Genomic DNA, 15,847 nt, shown 5'->3' with positions numbered 1-15,847 from the left:
TTATTTAGATCAAAAGTGTCCCAGTTTGAGTGACTGCCTGCACACAGATGCATATACAACACAAATGCATTTACACAACCGTGTCTCATCACCTGCATACCAGGCCATCGAGACATGGGTATGCTGTGTGTCTATCCAGCTCTTTTTCCCAGGGAAGGTGGGCTAAACTCAGGCATGCATTCCCATGGCAAAAGTGCTGACTATGAGCCAGACCCTGGAACAAGGGGATGTAGGGCGAGGAGTGAGGGACAGGCATGTGAGCAGCTGACATGACACCAGAAAAACAGAGTGCCAGCTTTCACATGGGCTCAGGACAGGGTTGTGAGTGTGTAGGCCACTGGTCCAGCCCCAGCTGCTCACCAGTGCTGTGAACATGGGCAGATCACTCAGCCATCCAAGCCTCAGTTTGCCTGCCTGTAGAATGGGCATGTGGGGTAAGGAGGTGTTGGGCCACAGCTGTCATGATCCTTCTCATGGAATCAAGACTGATGGATCCACCTGGAGCAGACAGCACAGGAACGTGGGTGGTGGCCACACAGGGTGAGCAGGCTGCCCATCAGTGGGTAATGAACATCGGAGGTTGAGAAAATGATGTTTGCGAAGACCCTCGGCTGTGAAACATCTGGCCTGCATGGGGAAAGGCTGGAGAATAAGGTGGGAAAAGATGCAGGGGAGACAGGATCTTGGGCACTCTGATTGCCACCCTCAAACAAGGCTTGCACTTGACAGATGGGCTCACATTAAGAGTTTTTCTCCAATCAGCTGTGCTAACTGATGCTGAGAAACAAACATTCTTGCAGAAACACACACACACACACACAGAGAGAGAGAGAGAGAGAGAGAGAGAAATAAAAGAGCATCCTTGAATCTCAGCTCTACTCCAGACTTTTGCTTCGTAGTAGTTAACACTGCTTGACTTCGTCCTATATATTTATTGCTTTGGTAGGTGCGGATTTTCACTCTCCCCCATAGACTGTCAGCTCTATGGGACCAGGGTCTGTGCCTATTTTGTTTATTCTGGTATTCTCAGTGCCTGAGCAATGCCTAGCTCGCTGAATATTTGTTAAGCGAAGCACTATTTCAAATACACCTTAGATTGAGACCCCATAAGCATGTATACACACAGGCCTTACATATTAGGGTGAAAAGGAAATTGGTTAGAAGAGGAAGGCAGGGCCATTGTGTGGGAGCAGGACTGGGGAGTGAGTGGTGGGTGATGGAGAGTGAGACGGTGGGAAAAATGGAGACGCAACCACTTGCAACACGGACAGTGCGTGTGCACCGCCGTGGGTGCTTGGAGGACCGGAGCAGGCAGCCGTGCAGAAGCGCTAATGCCTGTGTCCATCGTGGGGCAATGATGCCTCACAGAGCTATTGTGCAGACAGGTGACACAGGGCCAGGGAAGCACCAGGCCTGTCCGGCAGTGGCCTTAGTAATAAATTGCAACTGTTTACCAGGATCAGCCCTCACCAGCTAAAACCGTGAAGAGCCGCATGAGGCCAGGGACCCAGAGGGAAGCAAGAGTCAGATCCAGAAAAGTTAAGGCACTGCAGATGGTGACATCCTGGGCAACAGATTCAACTGAGAACCAAACAGACTTAATCATTTATTGCAGGAGAAGCAGAGGACTGGACACAATCCCAATCAGAAGATGCAGCGAGTCCTTCGGCAGTGAAGACCCAAGAAAGGCATGGGGGCAGAGGGGCTTGTAGCTGGACACGGGGAAATGTTCTGGGTATGTGTGTTGTCTTTGCATTTGGGTAATGACTCAGTGAAAGGGGACCAAGAAGGAGGCCACTGAGAGAGCCCATGACAGGACTCCTTGCATCGGAGCATTACACCCTGAGGACAACAGCAAGAGGAAATGGGGTCGGGACTGTAGTGACAGACAAAGCATTTCTTGACTCAGAAAGGGGGCCCAGGGAAGGAGAGGGAGGAGATGAATGGGTTGGGAAGCCTTCTGCTCACAGAGCCAACCACCTGTCCATCATCTGGAGGCCTTCTTGGTGGCACAGCTGCTGCCCGAGGTTTTGGCAAGGGGATCCTTGAGCTCACTGCCACAGCTGCCTTTGGTCTTGAGGTCTGCAGCTGCAGTTTTGTAGCTAGAACTGCTCGAGGCCCCAAAGCCCGTGGTGAAGCCAGCCCCTCCTGCTCCAGCGTTGGTGCTGCTGATGACGGCTGAAAGGGATGAGAGAAGACCTCAGCTCCAGTCATCCCCAACCCCACGTCACATCCCCTCCTGGGGCATCCCAGGCCACCCCCTCCACTCTCTCGCCTGCAGTGGCTTCATGCTGAGATGGATTCTGTCTGTTGTGTATTTCAGTTTACTAAGAGATTTTTATCACCACTGATTATAGGGCTTTATTTTTCCTGCATATAGCCTCATACATTTTGCCTTTTCCTATTAGTCTGTGGATTTCCCCTATGGGGAGGACCAAATGAAGAGAGGAACTTCCCAGGCCCCATCTGGTGCTGCTGGTCTGCTGATGAGGGTCCTGTCTCTTAGCATCACAGCATCTCCCCACAGGCTGTTCAGCTTTTACAGCTGAGCAGGTGCTCTCAGCTGTCTTTTTCCATCATTCAACATCCAGACCCCCTCAATCCCCCTTACTATAATCTTGTGCCTTTATTTTGGTCAACAGAAAAATAATGTCACTATTAAGCATCATTTGTTGGGTGATACACTCATGAATATCATTTGATCTTTCTATGGGTTGTACTTTTGTATCTCATGATATTCTTCTCCATCTACTTCTTCCCCTTGGCTGCTATAGCCAGCTCCCTCCTTTTGCCCTTAAGTCTCCCCTGAGCCCTCTCTGTGACTCTGATTTCTCTTTTGTGTCCTGAGTTAAAGGGACTCGGATTTCTGGTAAGGTGACCAAGGGCAGAACTGAGATCTGCAGTACTTACAGATGCTCACAGAATTGGGATATTCGCCAGACATCCTGAAGAGGGAGAAGAAAAACAGGTAACTCCCCCATAAATAACCACTCCAACCACCTGGGAGTCACCTCTGTGAATAAGCCTCTTCAAGCAGAATGTGCCTTCCCAATTCCATCCAGCCTCCTTTCTTCCCACCCAGAAAAAGAAAAGAAGAACTGAGATGGAAATCTGCGGCGAGGAGTCAGCTCTCCATCAGGCCGTCTTGGAACTGCCTGCTGTGTGGGATCATTAGGCCTCCACTTCCCTCTAGTCATGCCCCTGGTCTTAGATGATTCAGAATAATAGCTTACCTTCCCATTGGAGCCCCAGGCTTTGCTGGAGCACCCTTGAACGTGGACGGTCCTTAGAGGCCATCTTGCTCCTCCCACACCCACAAAAATACACCGTGAAGAGTCAGGGGATGCTGTTTCTCAAACATTGCCAGCATTAATCCTCCTCTCTCACAACCTTTGGGATTTTTTACAACTTGGTCCTGCCTGCTGTCTTAACTTCGGCCTTCCCAATCATGTGGCAAGCCCATTTGCTGTATGGTTTTACTTCAGTGGGACCTAAACAGGACCAAACCGTTTGCCCTGGAGCTTCCTACTAAAGCAGAGAGAAAACTGGCCCTGACACGGGGTATCTGGCCCCTCACCTGCACTCCTCACTCTCCAGCAGTTTGCGGTAGGTGGCGATCTCCACATCCAGGGCCAGCTTCAGGCTCATGAGCTCCTGGTACTCGCGCAGCATCCGCGCCAGCTCCTCCTTGGCCTGGTGCAGGGCGCCCTCCAGCTCGTCCAGCTTGGCCCGGGCATCCTTCAGGGCACAGTCCCCACGCTGCTCGGTGTCGGCGATGGCTGTCTCCAGATTGGCGCACTGAGGGGCAAACAGATCCAGCACTTTGAGTCCGAGCCCAGTTCTGAGATCTTGCTTGGACAACCTCCCCTCGGTTTTTCCTGTCTGATGGTAAGTGCTTGGAGATCCTCCTGGTTTATCCAACTTTGGCTATCCCTAGAGGTGAATCTGTCCTTCCCCTAACTCCAGGCATGGTTCACCCTGGTTCATGCCTCTGCATCTGAAGCCTGGGAGGGAGGAGGGAAAGGCACTGAGAAAGTGGGCAGCCTGGGCACGTGGTCCTTGCCCTCTCCCTCCTGGACTGAAATATCAGCTCTAAGATTCTAATGTCAACTCTAGAAACAAGTATCTGAGCAGCTAGTCTTCATTCAGCTCTGCAGTGTACAGGTTGTTTTAGGAGATCCTATAAATCATGGAGAAAATATGAGGGCCAATAAAGTTCCTATTAAAATGTCCTATAAACTTGTGACACCTAAGAGTTTAGTCCCAAATCCCACAGAGAACTATGTTAAATGGCAACAAAAGAAGAAACCTTTACATAACTAGAAATGGAAAACCAAACACCGCATGTTCTCACTTATAAGCGGGAGCTGAACAATGCGAACACATGGACACAGGGAGGGGACAACACACAGTGGGGCCTGTTGGCAGGTGGAGGGAGGTAAAGCTTTAGGAAAAATTGCTAAGAAAATAGCTAATGCACCCACCTAGGTGATGGGCTGACAGGTGCTGCAAACCACCTTGGCACACATTTACCTGTGTAACAAACCTGCACGTCCTGCACATGTACCCCAGAACTTAAAACAAAAACAAAAACAAAATAAATAAATAAATAAAATAGGCTGGGCGCGGTGGCTCACACCTGTAATCCCAGCATTTTGGGATGCCAAGGCGGGTGGATCACCTGAGGTCAGGAGTTTGAGACCAGCCTGGCCAACATGGTGAAACTGCATCTCTACTAAAATTACAAAAATGAGACGAGTGTGGTGGCACCCAGTAGCCTGTGTTCCCAGCTATTCAAGAGGCTGAGGCAGGAGAGTTGCTTGAACTGGGAGGTGGAGGTTGCAGTGAGCCAAGATTGCACCACTCCACTCCAGCCTCAATGATAGAGCAAGACTCTGTCTCAAAAAATAATGGATGAATTAATTAAAGAAGATACTTTGCATAACTAACAGGTTTTACCAGCTTCCAGGCACCTGCTGTTAGGAGAAGCATGTTCCTTGCTGGAGGAAACTGCAGCTGGGCTGTGTGCTTGAATGCATATGAAAGCCCCCAGGGGTTTCCTGAGCCCTTCAGTCTGGGCATGTGTTCCCTCAGCTAAGGTTTTGGTGGGAGCTGAGATTTTTTTTCTGGGTCTTGCCTGTCAGTGGAGCCACGTTTGCTTCACACCAAGAAAAGCAGCGGATCCAAGGCCAAATGGACTCTAGAATATTGTCCAGCTGCCACCAGCCCCTTCTGCTGGGCAGGCCCCCAGCAGTACCAATGCCCTCGCATTTTGGATGAGTGGCTCACAGCCTCAAGAAGATGCCTAGGACCCAGTGGTCTAACCACAGAAAACTCTGCCCCACCGTTGGGACTCTAAAGGTTTCATCATGCCCTGAGTGGCCATACATTCTGTCATCTGTCTTCTATTCTTTTTCACTAACCAAGATCCCCCATAATGAACCTGGGGCAGGGGGACACCCAAAGCTTGGGTCTTGTGAATGTGGCCCGAGTTGAAAGAACTTGAAATTTTAGCATCCTTTGAAACAAACATCACATGGATTCTGAGGACACCAAATGCCAAGAGACTCTGCATGTGACATGGTGGGCTTCTTTAATGGAAGAGGCCAGAAGGGCAGGAAGCACCTTAGCCGAGGGCCCTCAAAAGGAGCCGCAATGTTCCCCACAGAGGATATCTTCCGTGACCCCAAAGCACTGTGGCATTCTGATAACAAAAAGTCACTTTCTGGTAACCATAAACACATAGCATTTTATTATTCAAACACTGTAGTAGAATACTGAGGGTAGCTTCAAACATCTATGTTTTTCCTGCATTTACATGGATCTTGATTAAACAAAAACACCGTAAGTTATTTAATGCTGGTGTTTCTTCTTCCCACTACCATGAGTACAGAGGAGAGGTGTGTGTGTGTGTGTGTGTGTGTGTGTGTGTGTGTGTGTGTGCATGCACCATGCAGGGTAAGAGACGCGGTACAGGGAAGGGTAAGGAGATGGAGCAACTTGACTTGCCTGGGAGCTGAGAGCCTTAAACCCTGGCACTGCCTCCACAAACTTGAGAATTCATGGGTTTGCTTGCTTCAGAGTCATGGTTGTGGTTCACGAGTACTACCTCCCAGAGAGGGGTACCTCAGTGCAGTGCCCTCCCCCCAGCACAGCACTAGTGCAGGGCCCTGAGCCAGACCTAGGTTGTGGGGGCTGTGCCTCTTCCATTTTGTTCTAAAATCTCCTACTGCATTCTCTCTCTCCTCACAAGGATTCATCATGTGAAACCTGCAAATGGCTCCTTTTTACCTCCTACGTCAGGTCTAAACCCCACGGCCTGGCTTTTGAGATCTCCCATAATCTTCCCATTCCTACCCAGGGATGTCCCCTGCTCCCTGCCACCCCTGCTGAGCAGCAGGCCGCCTGCCCCAGATAGGCAAGCCCACCTGCATGCAGGCTGTGCACATCCCTCCCTAGGCCCATTGCTTCTGCCAGCTCCTTCACCTGCTCCTTCCCCTCTCCCAGTGTAATCCAACCTCCTGCAAAGCTTCCCTGGGGTCTTCATTCACCTCTCGCCCCTCTGGGCTCATGCAGCCCTTACCTACAGTGTGTAGGCTACTTTATCCCTCCCTGTCTGTTCAGAGTGTCCCTCCTGGTGAGTTAGAGGAGACCTAAAGGAGGGCATTTTGTTTTACCCTTTCTTCATACTCTGTCTGGCCCAGATTGGGGATCAATAAGTGCTGTTAGTGGATTCATTTCATAGAACCCACCTGCTTCTTCACACTCCCTATCTCTGAGCGGATCCTCTGGATCAGGCTGTTGAGCTCCGAGATTTCAGCCTTGGTGAGCTTGAGGTCATCTCCATGCTGACCTGCTGTGACCTGCAGCTCCTGGATCTGAGGTTGGGTGACAAGAGAAGAGGACCACAAGGATCCTACTGAACTAGGGCAGGATCCTTTTCTTCCAGACAGGAAAGGACCTGCCCTAGTTCAGTAGAATCCTCAGGTTCTCAAATATGAGCACCTTGGTGGAGGCCGAGCTTCCTGTCCTCATTTTGCCAAAGTTGGAAACATGAAGATAACACAATATATGTGAATTACCCATAGAAACAGTGTCAGAATCCTATCAGGGTTATAGCTGGTGTCACCTCAGCCAAGGGCCATGACAGGAGAAAGGTTAAGCCTCATATATGTCTGCAACACAAGCCAAGAGTGCGGTCAATCTCCCTCACCCATGGGGTGGCATTTCCACAAGCCCCAACTGCAAGACAAAGGAGGTCTTGACTGAACCCAAATGCACACACACACAAACACACACATGTACTCATGCACGCATGCTGAGAGGGTGCTAGCTGTGGCCAGTGGGACTCAGCACACCTGGTGCCCAGCTCACCTTGGTCTGGTACAGGGCCTCAGCCTCAGCCTTGCTCTTCAGGGCGATCTCCTCATACTGGGCACGGACCTCAGCAATGATGCTGTCCAGGTCCAGGTCCCGGTTGTTGTCCATGGACAGGATGACAGATGTGTCGCTGATGTGGGACTGGATCTGAGCGATCTCCTGGGGATGGTTGTGGGAGGGGAGCGAGTTAAGGGGTCCTCATGAGGAACCAGTTATCTTGGTCCTCCCTGAGCAAATTCCTCACAGCTCCTCTCTGCCTCTCCTCAGAGTTTGAACTCTGCCTGAGCACCAGTGCCTGGCAGGGATGTGAATGAGTGCCTTAGGCTTTTAGCCCCCAATGCTGGGAACCCCTTTCTCCATCACACACTCAGGACCACTCCTGCCCTCTTCTACATTGTTATCCTAAGAAAGCAGCCACCACCACCCTCCACCCATAGGACCAAGTCTGAACTCTTTCCCTAGCATGCGGAGGGCCCTTGGAGAGACCAACACCGGCCTCTTCCCCAGGCCTCTGCACCCTTCCTTGTTCCTTGTGCTTTAGCATAGCACAGGCTCCTGGACCATCAATTTTTCTGCCCCTCTCAGCACCCACTGAAATCTTCTTCCTCCTCTCTCTCCAGGAACCTACACTGATGGCCCAGGCAGAATCCACCATTCCTTCCTCTGCCATCTCAAAGCTCGGCTACATGGTGTTTTCCTGCCAGGCTGTGAACTCCTGGAGGACAGAAATCATTTCTTCTCCTTCATGGACTCATCAAAACCGAGCTCATTGCTCAGCACCCAGTAGGGCCTTGGTGAATGCAGGTGGAAGAAGCCTAGAGGGCTTCCAGCTGCATCAGGTTGAAAGCTTTTTCCCTACCAATTTTTGGTTCACACAACCCTCCAGCCAAGGGCCAGAAGCCACTTGTTAAGAGGAGTAGACCTCACAAGAGGGGTCAGCCAAGTCCTTACCCCTTCATAAAGGCACTTGAAGAATTTAATCTCATCTGTCAAGGAGTCCACCTTGGCCTGGAGCTCAACCTTGTTCATGTAGGCAGCATCCACATCCTGGGAGCACAGGACAGTCAAGCCTCCCTGAGAGAGCTTTCCCTGCCCCTCCCTCCCTCCCCCCTCCCTCCCTGCCACAGGAAGCCCTGCTCTCTCCGCTCCCTTCACCCTGTGCTTCATGGGCAGCTCAGTCCCTGAGAGCAAACCAACTAACATGCAGTGTAATGGCCACACCAGTAGTGCAGCAAAATGCCCAGATTTTAGACTGGCAAATTCTAGAAACAGCATGCATCCCAGGGAAGGGACTTGGAAGGAGGGGCAGGGAAGTTAGAGTCCCAGTCACCCCTGCCCTGTCACCCCTTTCCCCATCCTACAAGCATCACTGCGCCAGGTGGACAGGGAGCCCTCTAGGCTTCTTCCAGCCCATGCTGCATCCCTCTTACCTTCTTGAGCATCACAAACTCATTCTCAGCAGCTGTGCGTCTGTTAATCTCCACCTCATACCTGCATGGGGCAGGACAGTGAGATAATTCAATTCTGCAAGGACTTGCTGAACAGTTAGTGACCACCTCTGTGCCAAGAGCTGCGTGGTGGGGGGGGGGTCTTCAAACTGGGATTCACATACCCCTGGGACACATATAACCTTCCTAAAGAGGATGCAGGCAAGGCCATATTTAAAGAAATCAATTGCCAGCTCCTCTGTCACTATGCAGTCTGCCTTAAAACTACCTGCCTCAGAAAGCACCTGTGGTTGAGATGTCATGCAGATTCTACTGTCCACGTCCTGTCACAGTTAGCCCCTCCCACACTATAGCAGAGGTGAAGAGGCACCCCCCCCAACCAGCACCACATGACAACTTAATACTGTGCAATAGTTCAGGGTGCAAAAACCTCCTAGGCACCAAACAAAAGCACTATTCTCACTTTCAAACTGTACATTATACTTATTTCTTATACATATTTCTGTTCCAGGTGAAGCAGAAACAGAAGCAAGACCTAAGACACAGAAATTTGGATAGGACTGGGATGTTCTGAATACAGACATATTGTTGATTGGGGAAGTAAGGGTGCTAATCATTTTATTTAAAGAGCTTACCTCTTCCATCCCTTACTCTTCTCAGAGAACACATTATAGGACATTTGTGAGGGTAAACAAAATAGAGCATTGGTAAGAAATAATTAATGCTAAATGGACAAGCAAAATGTGGTGTATACATACAGTGGAATATCACTCAGACTTAGAAAGAAAAAAAAATTCTACAATATGCTCCAACACGGATGAACCTTGAGGACATTCTGCTAAGCAAAAGAAGCCAGTCACAAAAAGGCAAATATTCCAAAAGACCAATGATCCCATTGATTTGAGGTACTTAGTCTAAGTCAGAGACAGAGAGTGGAAAAGTGGTGCCAGGGGCTGGGAAAGAGGGGAAGAAATGGGGAGCTGGTGTGAAGTGGGTATGGAGTTCCAGTTTACTAGGTGGAAAGCATTCTGGAGGTGGACGGTGGTGGCGGCTGCAGACATTATGAATGTATTTGATGCCACTGAACCGTCCACTTAAACACGGCTAAGATGGCAAATTCTGTTATGTGTATTTTATCACAATAAAAAGTTGAAAAAAAATAAGGCTAGATGATAGCTTTTTTATTCATGTACTCAGCATAAACAATCCTTTTCAGCTCTTCTCTCATTCCTAAGGCATGTCCCTGGCAGTGCTCTCCCCAAAAAGCACTGCTGAATGGCTGGAGCAGGGCAGGGTAGTGAAGGAAGTTATTTCTAATGTGACTGGGATGTTTCCTGAGGCTGCAGATCTTTCTTGTTATGCTATGCAATGCACACAGAAAGCAGTCCATACGATTTATCTCAGATTCTGTGTCTTATTCAAGAGATAACTGAAGCTTTTTAATTAAATTATGTCATAAAACAGCTATTTCTATTACAGCAATAGTTTATATTATGTTACAAAATTGTTAATAATGTCTACCTCCTTTTAATAAAGATAAAAGCATATGGTAGTTGCCAGACCAATTAATTTTTAGCTTATATCTATTTCCTAAAATACATAGAAAACATTTGGCCAAGTGGGTTATCAAAATCAATTACATTAGTTATAAATAATTTTATATTATTTACTTCTAGAGACCAAACACTAGAGTTCGATATACACATTAAAAAGAAAAATGATGCATTTTATGACATTATTAACTTAAAAACATTATTTTAAAAATATGTTACAATGAATAATTAAAAGTTAAACCATGAAAAAGTACATATTGATTTATCTAGTTTTATAACATAAATAGTTGTATTAGTTATATTAAATCTAAATTATTGTAATCTTAAATGCTTCCAATAACCCATTACACAAGACATATTTCTTAGTTTATTGCTGAGTGGATTTTATAACAGTCCCTCAAGTACAAACTCTCGTTTTTACTTAAATTTAGAAATGAAATCAGGCCTTTTCTGATAAAAAGCAACTCATGTCTCTGATGTGAACATGAAAATTGGCTTTTCCAATAAAGCTAGAGGGCAGATATTTTCTATATAAATTGAATAAGGTAAATCTGCAGCTAAAAATGTGTATGTGTGGGTATTTATGTATAAAAACATGAGGCAGAATCACATGATTTGTCAAGGATAAAGAATTGGCATGGGCATATTGAATACTAACAGTATTGTATGTTTCCAGTCCTTTCCGATCCATTGGATTAAATATGGTGCTCTGGTTTTGAGACAACTCTCTTTCCCCCATTCCTTCATTTTCAGTGCTGGAAATTGAGCACACATTTCCCAGACACTCTGGAGCACCAATGTAGGTAAAGCTACTCTTTTCCTAAGTCCCATTCTGTCTGGATGTGCCTCCCTCCGGCAGTGTCAGCAAAGGATCTAAGAAGCAAAAATGCTGCCTCCAAATGAAAACCTTATCCAAAATTTGATCCCCCAGGGGCATACTCTCTGCCACTCACTCACCTCTTCTTGTAGTCCTCCACCAAATCCCGCACATTCCTTAGCTCCGAGTCCAGCCTCACCCTGTCCCCGGACAGCGTCTCCAGCTGCTTCCGCAGGTTGCTGATGTAGCCCTCGAGGATGGGCTCCAGGTTGTTCCTGCAGTTGTTCAGGTCCAGCTGCTGCAGGAGGTCCCACTTGGTGTCCAGCACCTGATTCTGCTGCTCCAGGAACCGCACCTGGAACCCAAAGCCAGTCATCGCCCAGAGTCCTCATGCTGTTGCCTCTCAAGAGTGAGGAGAGGGCCCCAGAAACCAGAGGCAGCTGTCCTGGGGGACTAGGGGTAGAAAAGAACAAGGCTTATCCTGGGGTGGATTCAGCCAAGGGACATGCTCACCTGGATCGCCAAAACAAGAAATAGGACCTGATTTCTACTAGAAATCAGGAAGAGGGCTTAAGCAATGGCACCATCTGCCTCTGCCTTAGTGAGTTTTCATGAGACAGAGGTAGCTTCTCTTGCTATAAATGCTGGTGTTTTCTGAGTAAAGAGAAATGGGGAGCAGGGGAGAAACAGTGACTGGGGAGTGACATTGGAAAGCACACTGGCATTTAGAGCATTCTTCCTGTTGCGTAGCCTAAGTTGCGTTTGGTTTGTTCATTTCTTTGTTCACAGCAGGTTATCACATTTTCACAAGGTTTCTTCATATTTGACCAGGGTGCACGGTTTTAGATTGATTAACTCCAGGCCCTCTGCCACACACCAGTGTTCCTCTCCTCACCTATCTCTTAGCTTGAGGGGCAGAAGGAAACATGCTAGAGAACAACAGACATAAAAGAGAAAGAAAATGCCCTGGCCTCTGGAATAGCCCTGCAATTCTTCCATGCAGACCTGAGCCCTCCAGCCACCTCACTTCCCCATCCCTAGCATAGTGGTGACACACAGCCCACCACCAACTGTCCTGTTTAAGTGAGCTCATTTCTTAGCCTCCCATGTCCTAATTTTCTCATCCGCAAGGCAAAACAACAACAGAATCATGAGTTGTGCATTAGTAAATGAGAATCACTTAGGCAGCACCGTAAATGTCAGCCAGCTATGGTTATCAGGCCCCTTACCATCTAGACCTTCCACCCAGGTGCAGACAAGAGAAGCCCATTCCCTGTCTGCTCTCCACTCACTGGGGTCATTGCCTCGGAATCTCCAGGGTCAACTTCTCTATTACTCCTATTTCTGGACGCCCCACCCTCAGCACACACCTGTAACTTTACCTGCGCTCTTTCCAAGTGCCTCCTCAGCCTCCCCCTTCAGTTTTCTGGCCCTTTTCTCTCGCCTCCTCTCTCATCTTCCGGGCTACACACTCACCCAACTCCCCAAACACCAAGCACCATGTTCTGCAGCACCTCCTGGCCTGTGGTCCTAATGCCCTGTCCTGAACGTGGTCCCATCTCCTGGTCTGATATTGGGAGCTCTCGAAGTGCTCATTCCTCGTAGCTTCTGCCTCCTCCCTTTCCACAGTCTTGCCTCATGCAAGAAAGGAATGAAGGTCCTTGATAGGTTTGGCTGTGTCCCCACCCAAATCTCAACTTGAATTGTGTCTCCCAGAATTCCCTCTGTTGTAGGAGGAACCCAGTTGAATCATGGAGTCCGGTCTTTCTCCTAGTCTCGTGATAGCGAATAAGTCGGACAAGATCTGATGCGTTTGTCCGGGGTTTCCATTTTTACTTCTTCCTCATCTTTCTCGGGCCGCCGCCATGTCAGAAGTGACTTTCGCCTCGTGTCTTGATTGTGAGCCTCCCCAGCCATGGCGAACTGTTAAGTCCAATTAAACCTCTTTTTCTTTCCAGGCTCGGGTATGTCTTTATCAGCAGCGTGAAAATGGACTAATACCTCCTGCTTATTGGAAGCGCGTGCCTTGCACTGTTCTGAGCACTTTATAAACATCCCAATTAAGCCTCATCACAACCCGCCGGAGGAAGACCCATTATTGTGCCCGCTTTCCAGATGGAAAAGGCAGGCTCGAAGTGGTGACTCGCCCACGTCCCCACGCAGCTCGCCAGTGGCAGAGCCGGCCCCACTGTGCACGCTGCACCGCCCGCAGGGACAGGCCGATGGCCGAGGACCCACCTTGTCAATGAAGGAGGCGAACTTGTTGTTCAGCGCCTTGATCTGCTCCCGCTCCTGGGCGCGCACCTTCTGGATCTCGGGGTCCAGCTCCACGTTGAGCGGGGCCAGGAGGCTCTTGTTGACGGTGACCTGAGGGATGCCCCCGGGCGGGCACACGGAGGGACACGCGGGCCCCAGCCCCGCACTGCCAAAGACGGTGCCCACGAAGCCGCCCAGGCGGCCGCCGCCCCGCCCCGCCACAGCGCTCAGCGCCAAGCGCCGGCTGCCCCCGAGGCAGAAGAGGCTTTTGCTGCCGAAGGAGGCCGTACCCTTGACCCCGGCCCGGAACGAGGCGGAGCTGCCGCCGATCCGGCCTGAGAGGACTGCGGAGCAGCCGCTGAAGCCCAGGCGCTCCCCGCCGGGGAAGTGGGTCAACTGGCGGCTCATGGCTGGCGAGGACCGGTTCTGGCGGCGAGGGAGGCAGGAGGGGCGCAGACAGCCGCTGCGCTCTCGGCCAGGCTCTCCCCTTAAATAGCCTGGCTGGCTGCAGTGTGCCTAATTTGTACGTCGAAAACACATTTTAGATCCCTCGAGGCCTCTTGGGTTCTTCATGTAGGAAATTACCATCCACTCACCAAGATTTTTGTCTGTTCCACCGCGAACTCCTCATGAATCCCTGTAAAGTGACCCAGAACCCAGCATTTACTTGGCTCACCTCCTGCATTATCCCTTATCTCCACCTGCTGCCCTCCAATTACTGGGGTTATCACCCCCAAGATCGCCCCTGGAAGCTTCCAATGGGTCTGGCCCCTCTGGGTGTGTGTCTGGGGAGACGGAGGTGTGTGAAGCAGATGTCCAGGCTGGCTCTGCTTCAGAAGACCATGAATAGGGTCAAGAATATTCCAGAAAATCATTCTTAGCCTGTCCTCCTGCCTCCCAGGCTTCTGCATGAGGACAAGCTCTGTCCTGTGTGCAAGAAGGAAGTTGAGAAGGAGGAGATTTTGGCCCCATCTGCAGAGACCTCTCAGTCTCCTGGGGGAGGCAGGACACAGAGCACTCTGGTACAAGTATTGGGGGTTGACTCCGGACCAGAGTGAAAAGGTTTCTCCATGAAAGCATTTCTGGATTAAGAATGGGAGAGAGGGAAGAAGGCCTGGGGAGGTGGCACAGGAAGGCTTAGGCATGGTTTAGCAGATGATATGTCCTAAGGTTTTGGGTTGTTTTCATTTTTGTTTTCTTTTACTAGCAGAAGAAGCTCATTCATCCAATCCAGGAAACCTCTGCTCAGGTCATTTGCAACCGTGTGGTTTCTAATTCAGCATCAAAATGTGACAAGTTATTAGGAACAGGTCAAGACCCTTCAGATCTAAACCAAGAACTAGATTCTGGAACTTAATTCCCTTGAAGCTACTTCATTCCCTTGAAGCTGCAGAGGATCCTTCTTCAATCTAACCCGATTCCACTTTCTCAAACTTAAGTTGCCTTGAAGTCTCTTCCTCTCTTAGCAGCAGCCCTCCTATTCCTCTGGCATGCAGGTGGAATTGTTTCATTGCTCTTATTTCTCAAGCTGTCCGAGTCGTGGATGTGTGTTCCATTTCCTCTATCGGATTGACAGGATCCCTGGACTCACCCTTTTGTCCCCTGCTCCCCCAGTGCTCAGCCCAGGTCTTGGCTCCAGGGACATTCAGGATGATTGTGAAACAGCAGAGGGCTTAGGGAAAGGCTCCTAACTGTGCTGTCAGTGATACCCTGAAGGCTGGGCTCCCCTTGGGGACCTCATGGGATGGCTAAATGGTATCTGGGGGTGATTGGCTGACACAGCCTCCACTGGGCCAAGGACAGGACATAATAACAGCCACAGCATTTACCCCACAGGGAACAAAATTGTGGGGGCATTGTTAAGCAGCGGAGATGGCGCCAATCACAGATGAACAGATAGCGGCGTCTGGGTGTCCTAGGTGGGAGAGACAGTGGGCTCTCAGTGCTGCCTCAGAGGAGGGGCTGTAGTCCATTCCCTCTGGAGAGGAGAGGGGCAGTATCATTGTGGCTAGGTGACCAGCAGACCCTTCAAGAAGATCAAAATTATCCTTTTCATTATTACACGAGATTTTTCCTCTGCCCCATAAATTTAGCCAGTTTTTTTCCACAAGCACAAAAATGAATTTATTTATTCCGTCCATTGAGAATAGAAAAGCAAGGAATGGATTACATTGAAAGAGAATAATTTTTACATAGGATTGGCTTACAAAAGGTGTCTTTGAAATCTTTTTTTTTTTTTCCTAGAAATTTTCTAAGGAATTGAGATATCCTGGGACCAGGGCTCTTCTGCCTGGGGTTAAGGAACAGGTAAGATGACCTTTTCTTATCTTCCCAAGAGGGGTTGACCAGCTGGATGAATAAGGGATTCTTCAACCCCTGAATCACCTTTATTA

General features: G+C 49.3%; 1 protein-coding gene across 1 annotated transcript; it reads right to left on the bottom strand.

Annotated features, from left to right (window-relative positions):
* Positions 1-1,593: 1,593 nt before the first annotated feature.
* On the bottom strand, positions 1,594-13,919 carry KRT72 (keratin 72). The gene is made up of 9 exons (XM_002752497.5): positions 13,437-13,919; positions 11,339-11,553; positions 8,811-8,871; positions 8,332-8,427; positions 7,375-7,539; positions 6,753-6,878; positions 3,578-3,798; positions 2,911-2,945; positions 1,594-2,178 (listed from the first exon to the last, which is right to left on the bottom strand). The coding sequence occupies exons 1-9, from the start codon at positions 13,860-13,862 to the stop codon at positions 1,988-1,990; spliced, it is 1,536 nt and encodes a 511-aa protein (XP_002752543.4). The 5' UTR covers positions 13,863-13,919; the 3' UTR covers positions 1,594-1,987.
* Between the last annotated feature and the right edge of the window lie 1,928 nt (positions 13,920-15,847).

The sequence above is a fragment of the Callithrix jacchus genome, chromosome 9 (genome assembly GCF_049354715.1).
Source record: "Callithrix jacchus isolate 240 chromosome 9, calJac240_pri, whole genome shotgun sequence".
Classification (NCBI taxonomy): domain Eukaryota; kingdom Metazoa; phylum Chordata; class Mammalia; order Primates; family Cebidae; genus Callithrix; species Callithrix jacchus.
This window is presented reverse-complemented; position numbering and strand designations above follow the sequence as displayed.